Consider the following 24,268-nt stretch of genomic DNA (forward strand, 5'->3'; position numbering starts at 1 on the left):
TGGGGAGATCATTCAGGAGGCCGAAAGGGGACAGGACGGACACGAACGATTAGCGGTCTGTCCATCTAGCTTAGCTGCCTCGGTGAAATCCAGGACACGCGATCGGGGCAATTCATTGCACCTCTCTTCCGGGGATGCCTGTCTCGTTCCCTCTTTCCCTCTCCCTCCCTTATGTTACGGGGAAGCTGGCATTTACAGATTAAGACAGAAGGATTTTTCATGGGCTGGCAGCTCGCCCCAGGCCAGCCAGGGCTAAATAAAAACTCCAGCGAGAGGGAGGGGAGGAAGGAGCGTCGGAGAGGACGAGGCAGAAAGAGAAAAGGCAGAGGAGCCCGCCGGTGACCACGGATGGCTCTTCTGGGCCCTTGTGACTTGAGAGCCAGGTGCGATTTGCTCTGGAAAAACATCTCCATCTCCCCCGTTCACTCTGCCTGCCGGGGCTGCCGAGCAGAGCTGAGCTCAGCCTTTCTCTCTAATCCTTCCCATATTCCTGATGGATGAAGTTCCAGAGATTAACAGCTATTCACGTCAAGAGCAAAAAGAGCAGGGTGCGTGGGACAGGGGAGAGTGAAATCGAGGATGGGGGGGGGAACCCAAGAGGTGGAGCACCTAAACCCCCCGAGATTAATGAATACACAGGCCCCCCCCTCCTTTGCTAGGAAATTGTCCTACACAAGCCCCATTGAAATGAATGGAATATTCGTTCGTTCGTTCATATCCCATTCATCTCAATGGGGGCCCCTGCAGGAGGAAGCTGCCGGCAAAGAAGATCCGTGACCGGTCAGATCGAGAGGTAAGAAAAGGTACTGTCTAGGGGCTGCTTGGCCAGTGGCCAGGCTGCCTGGGGGATTCTGGGAGCTGTAGTCTGAAGAAACGCCGGTAGTCTCAACCTCTGGCCAGATCAAGCTTGTCTCTCCTAGTGCCAGACAGAAGCAATCCGGTCTTTTTCATTGACATCTATGAGAATTAATTTCCAATGGCCTTCCTTATCTCGCCTTGATTTGTTTCTGACTATTTTCAGTTGGCCAGGTGTCTTCTTGGGAGCGATCGTTCATTGTGCCCCCTGAATATTCTCTGTTAGCTCCTCCTTAGAGAACTACAACACGCAGAGCGATTGAACAAATGTTATCTCACGTTTCGGCGTGTGGTGCCTACGGAGTCCCGGGGCTAAAATTTTCCAACACTGTTGAACATTCTGGAAAACCCATCGTTTCACAACGGGGAGGGAGGGGCGACCCTCAAAACGGGAAGGAAATTCAAATTTCTGCACCCATTTTAAGTTGTAAGTTCGATTGGACGTATTTTGTTTATTACTACTAAATATTTGCCTGTGCTGGCCGGATAGCTCAGTGGTTCAAATACCTGGCCATGGAGCCAGCTGTTGGCAGTTCGATTCCCCAGTGGGCCTCCCTGTGAGTAGAGCCAGCCTGGGTGGCTTTGGGCAAAAGCTGGACAGGAGCGCCAGGGCAACCCCAGAAAGGCCCGGAGGGTAACCCACTTCTGAGTACTGGAAAAGGGTCACTATGAAGTTGGCATCAACTTGATTGCACCTGATTATTTGCCATTAATATTTGTCTAGAGAGCGCTTACACCGTGTTGTATTTAATAATTTAAAAGCAGTTTGCAGCAACATGATAGAATAAGCGGCTGAAACTAAGAAAACGTATCTTGGCTCAGAGTCAAATTTTGCCGGAGGGTTATTTGGAGGGAAGCCGAGGGGTGCTGCGGGCGGGTGGGTGGGTGGGCGGCTAACTTTTTCAACACCAGACTCAAAAGCGGCTTGCTTTCCAACTCTGTGAACCTCGTCAGACTTTAAAGATCTTAATATTTGGGACCACAAAGCTCCACAGTCCACCCCTCCCAGGCCATAGTCGCTTGGAGAACATATGGAAATGGGTCGTAAAAGGCAGACCTCTTGAGTACAGCCTCTCCCGACCCTCTGCGACCCCTCTGGACTTCTCGCCTTGAGGTCTGCAAACATGGTGGCCGGGCGAGACTCCCCAGTTATGGAGGACGACACTCGGCTCAGGAACTAAGCGTGGCTGATCCCAAATTTACACCAGCCGAGCTCCAAAATTTAAGATTTAGACGTTTGACCATCTTTAAGCAAACAGACATTGAGCGGAACTATTTAAATCACTATTTATATTGCTATTTGTAACTGCTTAATCATCAAACTAAATAAATAGTAAATAAATATTTGGGAAAGGGCAACCGTCGGCTCTTGGCAAGAAAAAATAATTACGTATGTCCAGGTGTTGCCCTGAATATGGGATTATTCCCTAGCAGGTAGCAGTGTGGAAGGGAGAGGGAAGTCATGCAAGATTTTGGACCCCATTATTTTCTCCTGACCTCCACACCCCGACTTGCATCTGTGGAATGCTAGAAATACACCCCCAACACAATTGGAAAAGTTTTTTTTAAAGTGATTGTAACCTAATTGCTGATACCACAAAGAGCCCCACTTTGTCTGGGAAACCCCATTCCGATTTAAGGCGCACTTAGAAATACAGTGGTGCCTCGCATAGCGATCGCTTAATTTTACGACGAAATTGCTTTGCGACACATTTTTAGGCGTTACCTATGGGGGAATTTCGCTTTGCGATGATAGCAGGGAAGCGATCATCACAAAGCCCCAATTTTTGCAAAGCTGATCGGCGGTTTCAAAATGGCCACCGGGAAAAAACCATGGCTGTGTTTAGGGAAGGATTCCTCGCTTTAGAGGCACCAAAAATGGCGGCGCTATGGAGGATCTTCGCTCAACGGTGAGTTTTAGGCCCACAGGAATGCATTGAAAGGGTTTCAATGCGTTTCTATGGGCTTTTTAATATCGCATAGCGACGTTTTCGTTCTGCAGCGATTTTTGCGGAACGAATTAATGTTGCTATGCGAGGCACCACTGTAGTAAGATCTGGCAGGAGAAGTGATCCCGCCTGCCCTAAAATCTCAAGGTGATCTGGTCTCTAAAGCCAGGATGATCTTGCAGGGAGGAGAGCTGTGTTCCGAGACCGGGGATAATTCATTGGACTTCAACTCCCAGAATCCCCAGCCCTCAAAGCTGGAAGGGTAGTCCAAGAAAGCCATTCTCCCCACCCCCACCCCCCCCAAAAGCTCTGCCCATTAAATGCTGGACTCAAGAATTGCCCTGACATTAGCAAAGAGGATTTTGTCTCCATGTCTTGCTTCTTTGTACCCCCAAAAGATGGAGATACAGAGCCTCAGTTGGGGGGGCAGAGGGGGTTGGAATACTCCATCCAGACCAGAGATTAGTGCTAGGGACATAATTTGCAGCTCTCCTCCAGAAAATGCAAAAAAAAAAAAAAAAAAAAAGAATAAAAATGGCAGGATTAGGAACAGCATACATACTGTATCAATATTTAACAGATATTTAAGGTTTGGGTTAATACTTGCATTTGTTATAGAATACCAGTCAAAGTTTTTTAATTGACTGCGCCTGGTGGTGTTTAATAATAATAATAATAATAATAATAATAATAATAATAATAATAATAATAATAATAATAATAATAATAATAATAATAATAATAATAATAATAATAATAATAATAATAATAATAATAATAATTCCTGAGTAGCCTTGGGCCAGCTGCACCATCCCAAGGTTGCCCCCTAGAGGAAGGGAAGGGTAAAAAGCACTTCTGAGTTACTCTCTACTCTTGACTTGAGGGCACATGATGAGGAGGCTGATAAAGGTGAGCCTAAAGGGCAGCACTTGGAATTTGTTTGGGGCCAGCGTGGCTTTTACTGCTTATGACAGAGTGAGGATTCGAATCCAGGTCTCCCGAGTCCTGACCCACTGCGCTGTCTCTCTGACTGGTGCTGAAGTAAGGTCCAAATGCCCGTCCAGTCCAGTTTTATATGGAAACATTAATTCTTGTTGTCAGATGTCCCCTGGTTACACCCACCGAGGGCTCTTTTATTATTATTATTATTATTATTATTATTATTATTATTATTATTATTATTATTATTATTATTATTATTATTATTATTATTATTATTATTATTATTATTATTATTATTATTATTATTATTATTATCAGCAGCAGCAGCAGCAGCAGCAGCAGCAGCAGCAGCAATATTTTGGCCTTAATGGGTTAATCAGCTTGATTAATAAAGTGAAAAAAAATATTTTAAACTGATTAAAGAGGGTAGATCCCTTTTTAATCAAAGATCTCCTCTTTTTTTCAGAAGTAAGGACTAGCCAGAATCCTCTGGTCAATTTACAGTATACTTCGGTAGGGGGAAATGGCTTAAATCATGGCAGTGGACGGCTGCTCATCCACGAGGAGCTGGTTGTGTTCCCGAGCGTGCGTGCCGCACTACACAATCAAACTGTACAGTGAGGTTTGCAAACGGCCTGTTCTTGCTGGCCATTCGTTTGCTCCTGCAGCTTATGGGATTTCTCTTATGCAAGCGTAAAGTGGCAAGGGGATTCTGGCTTAATGCTAAAACACAAATCCAGATTGAAACTGCAGCTGGCAAGAGACACCCGTATTGGAAGGAGTGACTTTCTCTCGCTTCCTAGGTGGGCATCGAGTTTTGTGCCTAGAACGTGGAAGGGGGATTCTGGGAGTTGTAGTCCCTCAATTTTCCAAGCTCTGGCTTTGATATGGACTGCTTAAAAAAAAAAGAAAGTGAAGCACTGTACTATTAATTTAGTTATATGCATCTCCTTCATTTAGTTAGTCCAAATCTGCCCCAGACGCTTGAGCTGCGAAGCAACAGACTAATCCCATTAATCAACTGATCTGTTTAGATATTTACTTATTTGTTTATTTATTTGCCAGATTTATTTTAAAGATTTATTAGATGGACTCAAGCCACCGGCTAACGTTTATTAAGCTATTTGAGCCACCGTGAGTTGAAGGAGAGAAGCAAAAAGCTGTCTGGAGGGTGGGGGGGTATATCTGTGTGTGTCTGTGGGGGGGGTGAGAGCAGAACCAACATGGTCGGTTAAAAAAAATTGGGCATTTCCAACTCTGTTTCTCCGGCTGAAACAAGGCAAGGGATTGGAGTCCCATTTGTCTGGAGCCAGACGATGCTCTCCTGCACCTTCCTTGCTAAAATCTTGCACAAAGGGGCTCGGTTTGAGATTGCAGGGCTTATTTATTATTTATAAATAATTTTAAAAAGGGAAAATAAGGAAGGGGGAACGGGGGTCCCCCTTTCCTGCCCCCACCACCCTGGCATCCTGCCTCGGGGCCACCCGGCCACCCAGAGTGGCACAGGTGGGTGGGTAGCCTCCGGCGGTTCTCTCTGCATCGCCCTGAGCAGCATCTGGGGACAGCCCGGGGGACCCTGGGCAGATGGGACAGGAGGGGCAAAGAAGCAGGGATGGAGGGGTGCACGTGCAGAGGGGGTATCCAGAAGGGCGAGGGGTGGGTGGGAGGTAATTGTGGGGGGGGGAAGAGCAGCCCTGCGGAAGGGGGGTGCCCGAAAATGAGAAGGAGGTGCCCTCCCTCGCCTTGTTTTTCTCCCTCCTGGTTTAGGATTTGCTTTTGCTTTGCAAAAAGAAGAAAATGCAATTCACCCCCCCCTCCACGTTGCCAAGGCAACTGGCTTAGCGATGCTGCAAAAAGGAGGCAAGGTTGAAATGGGGGGGAGATGTTGGAAGAGGATGACAAGGGGTGTCTCGCTCCTCCTCCTTCCCACCATGCCTCGCGCCTGCTTTTGGGGACAGCCCTGAACCCTCTCTCTCTCTCTCTCTCTCCCCCACCCACCCACCCACTCACCCCACATCTGCCACAGGCCTCTCCCCATCAGATGAGCCCCCCCTTCCCCTCTCTGCCTTTCTCTAAGGAATCTTGAAGGTGGAAAGAGAAGAAGCTTCCCTGGAGGTTCAAAATGGGATGGAAGGATGGATTTATCCGGGCCAGGGGAAGGGAGATGGAAAAGGGGTGAGGGGTGGGGGGGATGGAGAAAAAGATGCAGCCTTCTCCAGAACAGCTGCCACAGAAAAAAGATGCCAGGGAACCCGGACTCCTCCTGGGTCCCTGGGCAAGAAGCAGGGAGTGGGAGGGGGGGCTAAACAGGTGGGGATCCCGGGTTTTCAGTTGTCACCAGGAAGCTGGGAAACAGAGGCTAGCAGGCAGACATTCCACTGGTGCACCTTTCAGGTGGAGAAGAATGCAACACAGGGAGGGAGCATCTGTGCGGTATCACAAGTGTGAGAGGGAGGGACACCGGGGGGTTCTCTGATGGGTTCCTGAATTCTCTCTCAAGGGAAGTCAGCAAAATATAATGTGGCAGAAAGGTGGGGGGACTCAGGGCATCAACCCCCCCCCGAGTGTTCCTTTGGGGTGGACTGGCTGGCCGACTGGCTTTCTTTTAGGGGGTAAAAGAAAACCCAAGTAGGGCTTTGGAAAGCGACCTCTTAGGCTACGCAGGGCCAGGCTGGCTGGGGGATAATGGGAGTCGTAGTCCACCCAGGTCACTTCCCCAGGCTCTCCTCATTCTAGAAACATCACCCTTCCTGTTTTTCCTCAAACGGCGTCCCCCAAATTGTTTCTACTTTCCCCTCCTATTTTGCTCTCCGCCACCGACACACACCGCTCCCCCCCCCCCCGCAATCCCCGTCGGCCCTGCCTGTCCTCTCCGTCGGTGAGAGCGAAGCAGCATGCAAAACCCATCATGTCAGAACGAACCACGAAAAGGTTTTTATGCACAAAAGGAAAGAAGAGAGAGAGAGAGATGATGATGAAAGGGAGGAAGCTCAGGTAAAAATAGACAGGGAGCTAGAAAAATAAGTAGGGAGTAGAGCAAAAGAGAGAGGAGAAAAAGATGATGACTTTAGGGGAATTTCTGAAATTTACATGCCCTTTAAATGAGTGACCCTTTCCGGCTCTGAACGGCTGGGACAATATCGGCCTGGAGACCCGGATGCAGAAGCCGGTGAGGGTTTGGGAAGTTAAGGAGAGGATGCTGCATGGGGTGGCTCTGAAGCGATCACGAACATTTCTGCATTGAGTTGAAGGTGGAACGAGCCAGAGCGCGTGCCTTTCGCTTCCAGGCCCTTTTGCTTCTAGGCCTCGGCATTCAAAACAGTTTCCAGGAACAAGCATTTTTTTTCCTGTTGCTCTCTTGCCAAAAAAAAAAAAAAGCTTGGAAAAGTTGCGTATTTTTGAGGATTCCGGGAGTGGTCGTCCTCAAAAGCACTCGTCCCAACCTCTGAACCCCTTTCCAGGGTAGAGAGACACCAAGTGTCTCCTATGTCCAGCGTTCCGGCCCTTTTTCCCCGGAAATCCGCCCTGCGGTCAGAAAGCTGCCTTTGTGTTGGTCCGTGTGTGGTTCGGTGGAAAAAAAAAAACACAGACCGGCCGCACGCATCCTGCCAGGGCAGTCACCGGCCATTCTGGCCGTCCAGGAAAAGGGGCTCCGTCTCCCACATCTTCGCTGTGAGGCAAGGTGCCCCCCCAAGAAAAAGGCTCAAGGGGGGGGCACTACGGCTCAGTGGTAAAGCCCCTGCGTCAGGTCCCTATCAGCTCCAGATGGGGGCCAAGGCAGCCCCCCCCACCCAGCCTCAAGCCCAGGACAGCACATCTCCCCATCAGAATGGGACCTCCTGAACTGGAGGGACGAAGCGCCAGGATCGGTCCCAGGGCACTTCTTACGCCACACCCAGTGGGACGGCTTATGTCACGGTGGTTCAACTGCAGTCCTGCAGCCAAAACTCTGCTCACGGCCCCGGGTTCAATCCCAGGCAGCTGGCTGAAGGTTCACTCCGCCTTCCGTTCACTCCGCCTTCCATCCTCCTAAGGTCAGTAAACGGAGCACCCAGCGTGCTTTGGGGGGGGTGCGGGTGGAGGCAGCAACGTGTAGCCTGCGGAATTAAATTATAAACCGCCCGGCCAGTGCTTTAGAAGCGCTACAGGGTGGCCGATAAGCAGCACACCTTGCTGCTTTTTATTTTGCCTCCTGGGCCTGGCTCTTGGACATGTCCGAAAGCTAGTTGCAAGTGACCGAAAAACCATAAAGGCTCCGGGGGGGGGGGCTCCTTTCTCTTAGCCCAACCACCACAACAGCAAGCCTCCGGGGGACAGAAAGGAATGCAGTGGGGGGCTGGGTGTTTCTACCTGGAGAGAAGCAGGGGAGCAATGGGGGAGACCCTGGGGAACCCCTCGTTCTCCTGCCTCGCAAGGGGGACCTCCACCCCCTCTTCTGCCCTTCTCTGGAACCAGCCAGAGGAGAAAGGGCGAGGGCGCAGGGATTCCTCGGGCCCCTTCCTGCCGGGGTGGCCCCACAGGCGAAGGGATACCGCCCTTCGCTCACGTGGCCAGACCGCCAAAGTTTGGAGGGCTCCGTTTTTGCGCGGGCTTGGGTGTGCACGTGACAAACCTCCAGCTACGAGGACGGTTCGAGCTGCTTCTGCCAAGCTAGAACTGTGCGGGGGGGGGGTCCCTGCCCTAGTTTAACATCCAGTTGTGGGTTTCATTTCAGGGTGTCCCCCAAAATCCTCTGCCTGAGATGCACAGGGAGGGGGGGCAGGATAAGGGCGCCCCCCGTCCCAAGGGGTTTCAGGTGAGCAAAAAGGGCGATGGTTAGTCCAGACGGCAGGGGGGCCCCATTAGCGGTGGTGGGGAGTTTACCATCTGACGGAGAGGAAGGACCCTCGGAGGGATGAGGGGGTTGGGGGAAGGAAGGTGTTCCCTAGCCCATCATGCTGGTGAAGAGGGGAGGAGAGGGGGGGGGTGTAAAGCAGCAGGCACAGCCCCATCCACTCGCCCTCCCCGCCCCACCCCCAGGACTCTTACCGTCCTCCATGGGCACGTAGATATTGAGGTAGAGGCAATCTTCACTCTGATTCTGCACGTATCCTGCCACGACCTCCAGGTTGTCGGTGAACCAGACAGGGAGCATAATGCCAGGCAGCATGCCGTGGATGTTCTGCGGGCAGACGGGGGCGAAAGCGGTGGCGTTGCGCACCTCCGACCAGGAAGCCGGTGCCTCGGGGGGCTGGAAGCGCCTGTCCCCGACGGGCGGCGTGGCGTAGGGAATGCCCAAGTACTGCACCACCGGGCCGAGGATCTCGTTGTTCAGGTCCTTCTTGATCCCTCGGAGCTTCCCGTAATTGGTCGGCACCACCGGGTACTTGTCCTCGGGCTTCTGCCCCGCGAGGGGCATCGAGCGCAGGGCCAAGCCCATCAGCCAAAACAGCAGTGCCGCGCCCGTCCGGAGGTTCAGCACCCGGAAGACGGAACTCGAGGGCGGGAGAAACATGGCGGCCGCGGGAGGGCAAAAAAAGGGGGCCTGGGAGAACGGCAAGAAGAGTTCCTCACGGAAGGGGGAGAGGACGAAACCGAGGTGGTGGCCGGCCGGCGGAGCAGAAGAAGAAGAAGAAGAGGAAGAGATGCCCGGGAGAGGAGGCAGCGGCCCGAGCGGAGAAGATGGGGAAACCAGGCGGTCTTAGGGGGAAGCACAAGAAGGACTTCGGGCACAGGAAAGGCCTCTGTTGCGTTCCATGGTGGCTCCGGAGAGCAAGCCCCGTCCAGCCCGGCTCCAGAAACACACCTACGGGTGGAGAGACAGGGCGAAGGGGAAGAGAGAGAGAGAGAGAGAGAATGGAAGGAAAAAAGTCAATGAGAGGCAAAGCAAAGGCACAGACAGGAGGGACCGAGGGAAGGATGGAGGATGCTGCCTATGGAAGGAGGTCTCCTTCTTCCCAACCCACCAGGTTCCCCTTCCGCCTAATATCCGCTTGGCTTCCTGAAAACTGCCACCACCCTGAGATCCCCAAACATTGGCCCTCCTCCTATCTTGCCTCCAAATTTGGCACATGAACCCTGTACACACACACACACACACATACACACACACACACTCGTATATGACGTGTGCTTCCTTCTAAAAGCCAACATGGGGCAGGACTGGAAGGGGTTAGGGTGAGAAGAGGAAAAGGGTAATCTGTGGGCAGGGCGAGGAAATGCCCTTGGAGTGAAAGGAGGCTTCTCCTTCCCAAAAGGTATTTGTCTCTCTCTCTCTCTCTCTCTCTCTCTCTCTCTCTCTCTCTCTCTCTCTCTCTCTCTCTCTCTCTCTCTCTCTCTCTCTCTCTCTCTCTCTCTCTCTCTCTCACACACACACACACACACACACACACACACACACACACACACACACACACACACACACACACACACACACACACACACACACACACACACACACCCTTTCCTTTCAACCCCACCCTCTGCGTGATGCAGGACGACAGACCAGGAAACTGGCATTGAGGGTGTCTCTTCTCTCTCGCAGCACAGGCCTCCGCGAAGCCCCAGCCTCTGAGGTCAAGAGCGAGACGACAATCCGGCAAGGATTGTCTAGATGAACAGGAGTCCAACGTCCGCTCCTAAAGACCCCAAAGAGGTTACGGCTGCCGACATTGAGCAGGGAGAAATCCGGGACGGGTATAACACAGCGCTGTTTCACCGTTTGACTACGGAATTCCCTACCACTGGATGTCACGATAGCTCCCACCATGGAGGACCACACAAGGGGTCAATGGAGGGAGGAGGTCTGGTCCCCCCCACACACACACACACACAGAGCTACTCAACACAACACTGATGCGTCCCCTTCCAGGACCAAAGACCGCCTGTCTCTTTGTGCCAGCTGCTGGGGAATACAAGGAAGATGGTCCGGGGATGGGGGTGGACTGGTAAAAGAGGCACCCGGTGGCACCTGCTTCGTGGCAATGTGGCGGGATTAGTCACGGTGATTATAAGCAGAAAGATGTAGCCCTCTACCAGAGGTGTGAAGCTTTGTGCTTTCTGGCGGCCGTGCTGCACAGGGAATTATGGAAGTGGTAGTCCAAAAAGACAAATCCCCTCAGGTCTAAATCTCTGTACGATTCCCCACGTCCTTTGGGAAAGCACCTGGTTGGGGCAGCAGGAAGGCAGAGCATGCTCTCGGCTGTGGCATGTTTTCCCGGCCACAGGGTGACCTCTGCTTGCCCAGGCCAGCTTTCCTGACCTGGAAGAATGAACTTTAATGGCCTCGGATCAAGCGGGGTCATTCCGCTTGGCTACCAGCAGCCAGCCCTCGCTGCAGCCGCCTCTCCCAGCGATCTCCTTAGCTTCTCATGCTGGCCGCCTGAGGTTCAACCCTGGCATTTCCCTTCCACCAACCTGGAAGAAAGGGGATCAGCAGCCGCTCGGAGCCAGTGTGAAAAGCTTCGAGTGTAAAAGCCCATGTCGACAAAGGCAGGCAGGGCTGGACCAAGAGAGCTTGTCACCCCGAAGGGAATGCCCAGAAGGGCTGGAAAGATTCTCTTCCAGCTGGAAACAACAGCTCCGTAGGCTGGAGGGGAAAAAAAAGGTGTCATTTCCTCCTCCCACCCACACCCAAGAGATATATACTCTCTTTTAGGGATGTCCTTCACATGGAAAGGCTGCCAAAACCAAGCCTAACTTCAAGATAAAGAGCCATAAATGGGAGAGAAACTGGGGGGAAAAAATTCTCAACTGCTAGAGCAGTACGACAGTGGGACCCATGACCTCGGGTGCTGGAGGCATTCAAGAAAAAAATGGGACCGCTATCTGTCACCTCTGCTCTGAGTTGGATCCCAGCCTTGAGAAGGGGGTTGGAGTCAATGGCCTTACGGGCTCTTTCCGACTCCATTATTTGGGGATTCCACAATCTGGAGACGCTGCCCGTTGCCTGCACAGAGCAGCTTTGGAACGGCAGGTGGGCCCTCCCTTCCCCACTTAAGGTGAGCAGTGCAGCCGCTCTGTTCTAATTTTGCCTCTGTGCCTGTTCTAAATCGTCTCCATCAATTCCATGCCAATCGGCGACCTTCTCTTCTGTCTTTCCCGCGGGCGATCTGGGGGTGACCGCCCGGTTTCGCTCTCTTCTGTTCTTGAGCCCAGGAGGGCAGGCCTCGGAAGAATAATGTTCTGGGACTACAGCTCTCGGAAGCTCCAAACCTGGGTTCTGGGAGTTGTAGTGCAGAACCAAGCCCCTCGGGACGAGCCGTCCTAGAGAATCAATGGATCGAAAGAAGCAACGCTGGAGAGGGACGGAAGGAGGACACAATTTTTCTGCAAAGCTCAGCCATGGAGGAAGGAATCGGCGCCCCACAGGACGGATCTGGTCCCCCCCTGAGGATCTGCTCTGCACAGCAACGCAGCCTCTCCTTCGTCGCCCCTAAAGTCTTTACCGTACGATTCTCCCCGGTGGATTCTACCAGGTCTTTAATTAAATAAAACCGGAGCTTTTTGTTTATCATGCACAATGTGGCAGTTAGAGGCAGGAACATATAATTAGTACAGAATTGCATCTGGGAGCACCCAAAGGCCCAGGGAGAGAAACAGAGAGGGAGGGAGGGAGAAGGGAGCTGGAAGAGAACGCCAGGAACCGACTTCCACGGGACAACAGATGGACGGGTAGAAAAGAAGTCCGGCGCTATAAAGGGAGAGGCAGGAAGGTGGAGAAAGAGCAGGGGGAGAAAAGGCACAGCTTGGTAACTGGATTCTGTTGGCATCTCCCAGAATCCCCCCAGCCGGCTATGGTGGAATTCTGGGAGTTTTTAGTCCAAAGCGGAGAGGGAGAGAGCAAGAGGAACGTTTCTGGGAAAATCAGAGCAGCCCACAGGAAGGGGTCAAAGGCAGCAGTAATGGCTACCACCGCGGTTATAGCCAGAGGGGTCAACAGGGATGCACATGAGAACAGACAGATGTGGGACAAGGAGGGAGAAAGACGATGAAGGAGGCAGATGTGGGAGAAGGAATGGAAGCGACAGAGAGGGAGGGAGGGTGTAAGGAGCTGTCTTTCTCTGGATGGGACCCTCGGTCCGTGATGGTGAGCTCTGGCAGGCAGCCGTGTCCCCTCTTCAGGAAAGATGTCTTCTTTAACCCTCCCTGGGTAACCCGGCATCAGAGGTTTTGAAACAAGAGGCTGGATGGCTCTCTGTCAAGGACGCTTTGGGCGTGGATTTCCTGTATCAGCAGAAAAGGGTTGGCCTAAATCACCCGTTGGCGTGTGCTCTTTTGTGTCTTTTTGGACTGCAAAATTCTGCAGAATTCGCCAAGAACTCCCCGGGGCAGCCTGCCGGGCAGTTTCAGCTCGTTGACGCAAATTTGCAGACCTCTAGATTTTTAGGTGATGGGCCTCCAATGCTGCTGTGCTCCCAAATTTATTCGATTTACCTAAAATATTTCTATTCCGCCTTTCTCCCCAAAAGGACTCCAAACACATTGGTTTCTTTCGCCTGTGCCTCCTGCTGTTAATCTTCCCTCCCCCAAAAAGTTGCTGAAGTGTTTCCCAGGAGTTGTAGTTCTTCAGGAGGCGCCCCCTACAGCGCTGAATAGACTATGACTCCCAGCAGCCTCCATATTCAGGAGGTCAACCACCATGTAGCGTCATGGGATGGACCAGCGGGGGCCAGGCCCTCTTGGGCTCAGAAGATGCTGGGAGTCACAGTCTCCCTGCCCGATAACTTCTATAGAAGGTGCTTCCCTAAAAACTAAGACTCCCAGGAAGCACTGCCAAAAAAAAAAATTAACAACAGGGGAGAAAAGCTGGAGAAGTCCATGGTGGGAGTGCAGCCAAAAACCCTTCTCAGGTGGGGGGCACAAAATCTAGAGGTCTACAGAGCTGTGTCTACGGGCTGAAGCTCCCAAAATTCTGCCCTGGGGGATTTTTTGGAGAATTCTGGGAGGACGTAGTCCAAAAACACAAAAGAACACCACTATGAGCCCAGTCTTACAATTTTATCCTCAGTATTTCCAAGCCGTTTCTCTTCCACGTAGTAGCCAGGCCTGATCCTGGCTGGAAGCCACAATTAAGACAAAATCAGGTGTGTTGAGGCCGGCATGGCCCCTGGGAGTGACAGCCCTAATAAGAACAGGCACAGCGACTGGGAGAAGAGTGGGGCTAACTGCAAACCATCAAGAATTATAGTCAGAACCATCTGCTAGGTTGTAACCCTCTAGCCACTCGCCTTCGAGACAAAAGCAGGCGTAACTCTTGGTTCAACCAAGCTTATATTTGATCCTTCATAGCCGACAAACATCTCAAGGACGAGTGACAAATTCAAGTTACACATGACCAGAAAAGTCCCCTTTTTTTTGAATCCCCCAGCCGGCATAATCCCTGTGTCATACAATCTCGGCAGTCCGAAGCTACCGTCTCAATACAATATATAAACGCTGTATTTTAATTTTGTGCACTGCTTGCTTGGAAATAGCCAGATGTCAGCGGTGTATAAATTTCCGTAAGCCAAATAAATGAGGAACTTTAAAAGGAACTTGCCTAAGAACAAGGACTGGTCCTATGGAGTCCAGGGTGTGGCAGTAACTCTCTCTCTCTCTCTCTCTCTCTCTCTCACACACACACACACACACACACACACACACACACACACAATCTTTTTTTCAAAGAAGGTTTACCATCAGTCCTATGTCTTAGAACCGGGCGCCCACCTTCCAGGACTTAGCCCTGGGACCTATTGAGCCAACAAGCAGAAAAAGAGTACCTCTGAGCATACACAGCTCATTTCTCAGATCACAGAAGAAGCCTCGGTGGATATTCAGAGAGATTAAAGGACTGGAATGAAGGATGAGGAATTGAGGACCAACCTGTCCTGCCACCATCTCTATTTTTAAGAGGCTAAACCTTCTCAAAAAACAAAAACTAAGATCATGGCCACTGGTCCCATCACCTCCTGGCAAAGAGAAGGGAAAGATATGGAGGTAGTGACAGATTTTACTTTCTTGGGCTCCATGATCACTGCAGATGCTGACAGCAGCCATGAAATTAAAAGACGCCTGCTTCTTGGGAGGAAAGCGATGACAAACCTAGACAGCATCTTAAAAAGCAGAGACATCACCTTGCTGACAAAAGTCTGCATAGTCAAAGCTATGGTTTTTCCTGTAGCGATGTATGGAAGTGAGAGCTGGACCCTAAAGAAGGCTGACCGACGAAGAATGGATGCTTTTGAATTGTGGTGCTGGAGGAGACTCTTGAGAGTCCCCTGGACTGCAAGGAGAACAAACCTATCCGTTCTGAAGCTAATCAACCCTGAGTGGAAGGACAGATCCTGAAGCTGAGGCTCCAATACTTTGGCCATCTCATGAGAAGAGAAGACTCCCTGGAAAAGTGTGAAGGCAAGAGGAGAAGGGGACAACAAAGGATGAGATGGCTGGACAGGGTCATCGAAGGGACCAACATGACTTTGACCCAACTCCGGGAGGCGGTGGAAGATAGGAGGGCCTGGCGTGTTCTGGTCCATGGGGTCACGAAGAGTCGGACACGACTTAATGACTAAATAACAACAAAAAACCTTCTCTGGGAGCGAGTGTTGGCTTTTTCTCATCCAGCTGGCAGTCTTGCCACAAAATTTGGGGTCAAAAATCTCAGATCAGAACAATCCTAAGGGTTCCAGCCCCACCTGTGACCCCCATTGCTGCTCCAGGGAAGACCAAGGAGCTTGGTCTCCCCATCTGAGCTGCTGCTCGGGATTATTGAGAGGATCCTTAGAAAAGGCTTTAAATGTTTAAAAATCACTCTAGAAATTCTAAATATATCATTAATGGTAATTATTACTCCTTTTTCTCAGAGGCACGCATTCCCAATCAGCTCTCTTTAACTAGATGCTACAAAAGATGTGTCTCTGTACTCATTTACTTTTTAAAAAACCTACAATGGCTTTACTGCTAAGCTACATTAGAGCTTTTAAAATTGCCTAAACAGTTAAATTTTCCCCAGTGGACTAAACGTGAAGGATTTCTTTACACAGCTAAAAAAAATTGCTCCTCTTTTCTGGACTATGATTCCCAGAATCCCCCCCCCAAGTCACCACTGCTGCTGGAATGGGGTTCTAGCATTTGTATTACAAAGACTTTTCCAAGCTCTGCATTTGTAAGCTAGAATTTATTCTATTGTATTTATTCAAAATATTCTTGACCCACCTTTCTCCTTAAAAAGGACCCAAGGGTGCTTACATCATTAAAAAAAACAATATTTAAAGCTGAAGATAGTACCTATACAAATACCAAAAAGCAGCAAATAAATATCACAGTCAAAAACAGTAAACATAGGCAATAGTATTCAAAGCAATAAGGCATAATAATCCATTTAAAAATTATGATGCCCACTCAGGCGGCCAGTCATTGAGGGGAAGCTTGCCTGAAAAGAAAGGTCTTCTTCGCCTGCTTGCAGAAGGACAGCAAAGATGGGGCCAGCCAGGCCTCCAGTGGCAGGGAGTTCCAGAGTCTAGGAGCACCAGTGATGGTGAGAGAGGCTGGCTTTTGTCCTCCGTCCTTGGCATCTAACTAGGAATCAAATCAAACCTTGCCTTCCCCCTTCCCCTCACCAGTTTAACTCAATCCTGGGCATCACTTCTTATAGGATGCCAGGAAACCCAACCCAAGTGGCAAAGTCTAGAGGGGAGTGGCAGAGGGCCTGGCACCTGGCAGTTCAGCAAAATCGCCTGCCGCGGGCTTGGCAGGACTAGGCTCGATCAAAGCTTGGTCTCCGGACTGGAGCTCCCAGAATCCCCTCCACCAGCTGCCATGGCCAGTGCCGGCTGAGGGATTATGGGAATTGTTGGTCTAATGTATTTAAGCTCTGGAACGCGTGGCTAACCAGGATTTTAAGTACAGTATAGCCACATGCAAGGGAAACTTTCTCCACGTCTCCTACTGATATCTGAGAAAAGGCCACCCGAACAAGAAAGCAGGAGGGGTGGGGGCACCCAGAAAGGGCCCCACATTGTCTCACGCCAGGCAGCTAATCTTATTGTCATGAGTTAAAGGCGCCGGTTGCTACAACTACACAGAGTCCTTGCCCTATGTTTTCCAATGTTTTAACAAAAGAGAAAGTTTAATAGGCGGTGCATCGCTTTAAATATTGTCTTTTAATGATGTCAACCACCGTTGCATGCACATTGCTTTCAACTTTAAATAAATACTGCCTTTCAGTGTTGTCAGCCGCCTCGGGTCCTTTTCAAGGAGAAAGGCGAGGTAAAAAAAAATATTGTAAAGAAATAAATAAAATGAGAACCCCAGACCGTGCTGGGTACTGTATGTTCCCAAATATGGTCTCTGTATTTATTTAGTTTTCTACCTGCCTTTTCACTAAGATGCTGAAGGCACAGGGTATAACTGCATCCTTCCAGTAGGGTAAATAATTAAAACAAGCAAACAAACAAACAGATAAATGAAATAAGTTAGGCTGGGAAACAGGGATCAGCCAAGGGGCCCGCCTCGGTTTCATGGACAAGGAGAGGATTTGAATTGGATTCCTTTTATGCCTTCACAGACATTAGATTATAGATGGTTTGTGGAATCCTTTCCACCTCTCTACAGTTCCACCTTTCTGTAGCCAGTACTGTACACCACACTGAAACCCAAAATATACCTGGCGAAAATATTATTGCAAAGCAGCTCATGCCAAAGGACAAAGGTGTAAACCATGTGCACATTTTGGGAGCGTTCTCTTGCACACCCGGAGCACCTCTGCATGCACAACCACCTTCCCCACCCAGGCGGGTCTGAGCACAACCAGGGAAAAACCAGCCCAATCAGGCGGCACGCCACGGAGGCCACGGCTGGTTTGCACTGTGTAATTCCCAGCGGGAATCTGGCTGATAGGACAGCTCCCAGTTGCCTCCCCTGCACAACCAGTATGGCCACCACTGAGCATCCCGGGAGCAAAGAGGACCCAATCCATGTTGGGGAACGAAAAGGCGCAAAGGAAGGGAGCCTCCGTGGAGCGAGACGTGAGCGGGGGATGGGGGAGCCGAGGGGAACTGTCCTCCTGGGTCACGCCAGGACCAGATGGACAGACAGCCTGCCCCCCAAGGGGAACGATTTTGCTCCTGCTGCTTTTAATGTGCTTGCAGGTGGGTCGGGCATCCCGAGCCAAAATGCTGTCAGTTTGGTTGGCTGGCAAGAAGAGCCAACCTGAGCCAGCTGGAGGATGAGCAAGATGCCACAGGACATGGGATATAAATGCATCCCTCCGCCTCTGAGTCCGTCTCCGTTTCTTACACTGTACCGGGAGGGGGGACTGCCCAGAATGCCTGGCTGCCTCTCGGTGCAGCTGGCAAGGGGGAGGAGGGGGTCCCAAGAGCCGGAAGCCGGATCCTCAATAGAAAAAGGCTCCCGCTGGATGGCAGCCAGGCCCACAGCACGACCCGGGCAGAGGGCCAGAGGCAGGCAGGCGGGTGGGACGCGGGCCCGACTCTCACGTTCAGCCTCCTCCTCCATGCATACTCTAAATCTGCCCCCCCCCCGGTCTGTCCCACACTGTTAGGAGAGGAGATTGTGGAAATGGGATACTGAACAAGAGAGGAAGATGCCTGGAGACCATCCAGAGCCAGGTAGGGGATGGGCAAAAATAGCACAGGGAACCAACAACCCCTTAGCTTGAGGGCAGGTGGGGAGAGAAAGGAGAGAGGGGGCGGGGGGGGGGGGAAGAAAGCAGGTAAAACTGGGGAACAGAAGCCCTGCAATTATGGGCACAAACTGTCCACTTAAAGGTAGATCCATCCATCCATCCATCCATCCATCCATCCATCCATCCTTCCTTCCTTCCTTCCTTCCTTCCTTCCTTCCTTCCTTCCATCCATCCATCCATCCATCCATCCATCCATCCATCCATCCATCCATCCATCCATCCATCCATCTATCTATCTATCTATCTATCTATCTATCTATCTATCTATGTTGAAAGAGAAAAGGAAGAACTGGATGTATTTGGGGGCACAGAGACGGAGCGTTGCAAAACAGCCGAGCGTGATGGGGCACTTTAAGACGAATCCATTTATTACAGCACGAGTTTGGTGAGTAGGAAAGAAATTCCATACCCCAATAAAGAAAAGAAAAGAAAAGAAAAGAAAAGAAAAGAAAAGAAAGAAAGAAAGAAAGAAAGAAAGAAAGAAAGAAAGAAAGAAAGAAAGAAAGAAAGAAAGAAAGAAAGAAAGAAAGAAAGAAAGAAGATGACGGAGGGACCGGGAGGGCCGCCCAACAATTACCGGGTGATGATGGCTCAGCGGAACCTGGAATGAATGGCGGAGCTGGGCAAAAAAGGGAAGGGAAGGAATCCAGAGAAGGGCAGACGAGGAAGCGAAGGAACCAGGAGGAGGAGGAGGAGGAGGGCTCTGAGGCTGGGAAGGAAAGGAAAGAGGAAGAAAGAGCCGAGGATGCGGTGCCAGGATGAGAAGCGATGGCCGGCCTTCCTTCCGCCTCCCTCGCCTTCCCTTCCTGCGGTCACCGGGAGGAAACCATCTTTTACCTCTTCCCCCCCCCCGCAAAAAATAAAAAAATTAATAATTGATGTCCCTTTAGGGCAGTTTCTTGCATCTGTATTTGCTCCCCACCCCCACCTTTTTTGGGTACCAACCGGCCATCCATCCTTAGAAGCAGCCGTCCTCCCTCCCTCCCTCCCTCCCTCCTCCTCCCGCCACCCCATCTCTCCAGCAGCCACCCAGAAGCAGCATCAGCATCCGCACACTGCAGGGACACACACATCGGGGCACACACACACACACGCACGCACACGCACGCACTCACACACCCGCATGCATGTGCGTCAAAGAAAGGGTTGTCGAAGATGGAGGGAGAGAGAGAGACAGGATTGGCAGGCAGAGGGAGATGCGCACACGCACAACACGAACACAACACACACACACGCACAACACACACACACACGGTAGCTGCTTTCCCTCCTGAACACAAGAACCCCGGATCTGGCCCACGGTTCCATCTGCTTGTGGTTCGCCCTCACCCCAAACGTCCAAGCTACAGCGTGTCCCCACTCTCCATCCTCCCCCCCAAGTCTCTGGGTACCATCACCCCAGCCCCCCCCCCAGGTGATGCTTTCCACTCTTTGCCGTGAGAGGAGGAAGACGGGGAGGAAGAGGAGGAGGACGACAAAGGGGAGAGAAGAGACAGCGGGAGGATCCAGGCGGACTGGGGGGGGGGGAATTCCTTCACTCCTTCAACACCCCCTTCACCTCTCTCTCCCTCCCTCAGCGCCCAGAAACCATGTTCTTCCTCATCAACCCATAGGCCCTGTTGCCCTGGCAGTCCATCATCATCCCTACGAGAGCATCCGTGGAGCATCATCTCCGTGGCAACTCAACTTCCAGAGGCGAGGTGGGGATTCTCGCTTACTCATACTGCCTGAAATCCCCGGGGTGGTGGCGGGGGGGGGGCAGGTAGCCCCCTTCCCCTCCCAAAAGGTGCCTTTCTTCAAAGTGGGGGGAGGAGGAGCAGCAGTGGTCCCCAGGTATGTCTCCCCACCCCACCTGAACCCCCTCTCCTCCATATATCCTCTCTTCCATCTCTCTGCTGGGAGAACGAGACACCCCCCCCTTAAAGGCATCAATAAGAAAGAGGCAACAGGGACCCTGAGCATGGACCGAGCGCTTTCCCAACAAGCACTACAGGCTTTACTATCAGCAGAGAGGACACCAAAGGCTGCCATCATTTCCAGAGAGAGCGGAACACCCTTCCTTCCCTCCACCCCCACAACTCCCTGGCGTCTTCTTCATGGCGACATGTATGGCCGAACTCTTTCTATGCTCCGAGACCCTCGCAGGATAGGGCCCTCCCTTCCGACCCACAGTGGGGTCCTGTCGACCTCTCTGCTCAGCAACCCTACTTGTGCAGAGTCTTGGGTTCTAGTCCTCCCACCGCAATCACTGTCTCCACAAAGAACCAGATATCTCTCTCTCACATACACAGAGAGAGAGAGAGAGAGAGAGAGAGAGAGAGAGATCTCGACACGCTTTTCAGGAACCACTTCCCAAATATTAACTTTTTAAAACAACAACAACAGATTGTCGTGTGGGTACACATGGGTCAGTGTTCTGCTTCTGTGTTGGGAGATGACCCGCTAGCAGATCTAAACCCAGAAGTGAAAGATCAACGGAGTAGCCGCCTCTCCCTGAGTATTTCCTAGATTGCTGGAGACTACAGTTCCCAGAACCCACCAGCCAGGGCCGGGTGGGGGAGTCTGGGAGTTGGGAGTCCACCGATCAAGACCACGTCTAGTAGAAACAGCTGGAAAAGACCATCCAGGACACGGTGACCCCAACCTTGAGTGCCCAGACTGGCCTACGACTCCCGGAGATCCTGGCCAGCACAGCTAGTGGTGAAGACCTCTGGGAGTTTTCGTCCAAGAGGACCTGGGAGCCCACTGCTCTAGGACCTCTCCTACGCGATCCTTTGGTGCGTGCACACGCCTTTCTCCATAACCCCTTAATCCTGGACCACTTTCCTCCTGCCAGATTTGGCTAAAGTTGCGTCTCACCGCCCCAGGGTCCAGTTTCCAACAGAGAACGGCCAGAAGCCAACTAGCAGGACCGTTTGCTATTTCCTTGGTATTCCCCAACATCGGGCACTGGAAGGTGGACTGCTTCTGGACGCAGAAGTTCTACTAGGACTTCATGGCCTACCAGCCATGGGCAGACCCTCCTGTCTCCCTCCACAAAATTTTCCTACTTTCTCCGAAACCTACCTAGGCTGAAATCCATGGTGAAATTTCATGGCAGGGAACCGCACAAACAGGTAGTGAGCTTCCTTGATGACACCCTTCCCTTTTTAAGGCCCTTGGACTTAAGAGCACAACGTGGTCATGTGGTGACCCTCAAATCCATGACTGAAGTCCTTTCCTAGCGTGGTGCTCTCCAAAATGTGATGCACCACAAAGAACCGTAATATTGTAGAATGATGGAGTTGGAAGGGGCCCTCTAAGGCCAGGGAGTCCTACCTCCTGCTCAAAGCCGGAATTCAAGTCAAAACAGATTTGACAGACGGTTGTCCAATTTTGTCTCCAAAGCCACCAGCATTGGAGCATCCAGCACCCCCCCCCGAAGTCATGGGTTCCGTTGTCGTACTGCTCTAACAGGTAAGAAGTACCTCCTGATATTCAGCCTACATCTAGCTTCCTCTGGCTTGAGCCCATTATGATGTGTCCAGCACTCTGGGACGATCAGGAACACATCCTGTCCCTCCTCTGTAGGTCTACCTTTCAAGTACCGTATTTGAAGAGTTTGTTGGCATCTTTCTTGAAGTGCGCTGTCTAGAACTGGACACACTACTGTAGATGAGACCACAAATCCCATAATCCTCAAAGCCAAGACAAAACAAAAACTTATTCATAGTGTCATAGAGCAACTCCCTAAGGCAGGCATTCCCAACTTTTTCCAACCCCCACCCATTTGTTACTGGGGGGGGGCATACCGCCTCTGGACATATATTTAGCCAGTAGAACCAACCCTGTTTAAGATCTTCACCTTCCTTAGATACATCTAATGGGGGTGATCTCACCCCCAGCCCTGCTCTGACCTATTTTCTGCTTCCGCCAGTGCCTATGTCACCCCCAGCTGGGAACTCTGGGGATTACATTTCTCCCTTCAATTTTTTTGCTGTTGCAATTGAGAACTCACAGAAAAGACAGCTCTTGTGTCATTGGCAAATCTGAAGCCACCCCAACATGTGTGTCCACCGAACTGACAACTAAACAGCCTTGAACTGTCCTATCAGCAGCTTGTGCATAAATATTACCCCCTCCCCCACTGACTGAAGGGCTGCACAATTCAACAAGAGAGTTGTGGAAGAGAATTTGTACCTAGAACTGTGATCTCTCCACTCACACACAAAACATCCAATTCAGTCAACCTGAATGGACCCAAAACATCTGCACAGAGACAGAACACATACAAAAGCATGCTATATGTACTGAACTTTAAAAATTAGTGGTGGTGGGGGGAACCCACCTCTTTATAGCCTTTTCTGTGTCCAGCAGCCCACTTTTCCGCATGCATGAAGCTTTCCTCAGAATTTCTGATTTATAGCAAGAGAACGCATTTCTAGAGATGGGTTTGCAGCCCATGAAGACCGAGAGGAATGATTAACCAAATTTCTGGCAGCAGGCAGGACCATCCACAACCCTTACCTGCATTCAGACTTATCCAAAGTTCTGGGTAAAGGTTCCAAGCATCCCACAAAGTGGGCCGTGGGTGTCAAAAGCTTGTACTGTACTGTGATCTAGTTATTCCCCTTTATAAACTGCGCAGAATCCTTCACTGGCTTCCCTCCAACCGCCTAAAGATGCAACACCTTGGGAAACTGAGAGAAAACCAGGCACTTAAAAGGTTTGGACAGGAAAACACGAGAGGGCCTTGAAGCACGTACTGAGTGCCATCACAATGAGTTTCCATGCCAGCAAAATATTAAAGGCAAGAGCTGTCATGGTTGGCAGCTTTCCCGACCGGTCAAACATGAAGACAGGGGTCTGCTCACAATCTGTCTGAATTCACTACTAAAGCATGCATGTTGACAGCCCTCACAATATCCTGTAGCAAGGAGTTCCAGAGGGAAGAGTTTCCTCTGACCATGTTTTTTTCTCACGCTGGGCCAGCTTTACGCACCGGTGTCAAGCGACAGAGCCCCAGACAGAGTCAGCTCACCTTGGCTGCCTCCCTCGGCTCCCACATCAATGCTTCTGAGCAAGAGTGGAGAGCCTCTCCTACTATGCGCTCCACAGGAGAAGGAAGAGAGGGGGTGGGAGGTCAGAAAATGTGGTTGCAAGGGGAGGGGGTGGCCCTCCTCTCCTCCCCCTCTGCCTTTTCAGGAGATCTCCTGGTGGGACATCCCACCTCCTGGTGGAGAATGAGCTGGACGTCCGTCCGTCTGCCCGTTCCCCACCCCCAGCGCTGTCTTCCCCACCACTCCGTCTCATGCCAATCACAACATGCAGAAAAACCTCCACGGTGGCAGCAGCAGGCGGTGGCAGTGACTTCGGCAGGGCCCCGTCCCACCCGCCCCGTCCACTGCAGCCCAGCTGGGAAGGCCAGGAGGCTCCGGCCTCCCCTTCCCTTCCCGCCACCCTGTCCCAAGAGGGAAGGGGGCCTGCTCCTGCCTCTCTCGGCAGCTCAACCCCCCCCCCAATGCCAATGCACACACACACACACACACCCCAATGCCTGCCTGCCTCCTCCGTCCCATCCATTCTGTGCCGGTCCCAGATCCTTTTTCCCTGCCCGGGTGGCGGACAGCAGCTGTGCTTGCCCGCAGCTTCATCAAAGGCAGCCCTCTTCTCCTCTTCCTCTGCCAGGCGCTGGCTGGCGCCCACCGGCCCGCCCGCCTCCCTCCCTCCCATCCGGGCCTGCTTCACGTCCCTGCTCCACGCTTTCTCTCTCGCTCGCTCTCGCTGGCTTCCTGTTTGCTCTCCCGGCTGCTGCTGCTGCCGCCTGGGCAATTCCTCCTCTTTCTTCCCCCAGCTTTCCTCCTTCTCTCCATCC

At 51.6% G+C, this 24,268-nt stretch overlaps 1 protein-coding gene across 3 annotated transcripts in view; it reads right to left on the reverse strand.

Annotated features, from left to right (window-relative positions):
- The window catches only part of NLGN2 (neuroligin 2), a 53,074-nt gene that overhangs the window by 27,405 nt on the left and 1,401 nt on the right, over nt 1–24,268 (reverse strand). The window contains exons 1-2 of one of the 3 annotated variants that reach the window (XM_078378490.1): nt 23,943–24,268; nt 8,775–9,531 (exon numbers count right to left, since the gene is read on the reverse strand). The exon at nt 23,943–24,268 is cut by the window's right edge and continues 8 nt beyond it. In XM_078378490.1, coding sequence (XP_078234616.1) covers nt 8,775–9,240 — 466 coding nt within the window. In that variant the 5' untranslated portion in view covers nt 9,241–9,531; nt 23,943–24,268. Of the gene's footprint in view, nt 1–8,774; nt 11,310–23,942 lie in introns of those variants that run through there. The other 2 variants (XM_072977228.2, XM_078378491.1) reach the window with 2 other exon arrangements.

The sequence above is a fragment of the Pogona vitticeps genome, chromosome 6 (assembly GCF_051106095.1).
Source record: "Pogona vitticeps strain Pit_001003342236 chromosome 6, PviZW2.1, whole genome shotgun sequence".
Taxonomy (NCBI): domain Eukaryota; kingdom Metazoa; phylum Chordata; class Lepidosauria; order Squamata; family Agamidae; genus Pogona; species Pogona vitticeps.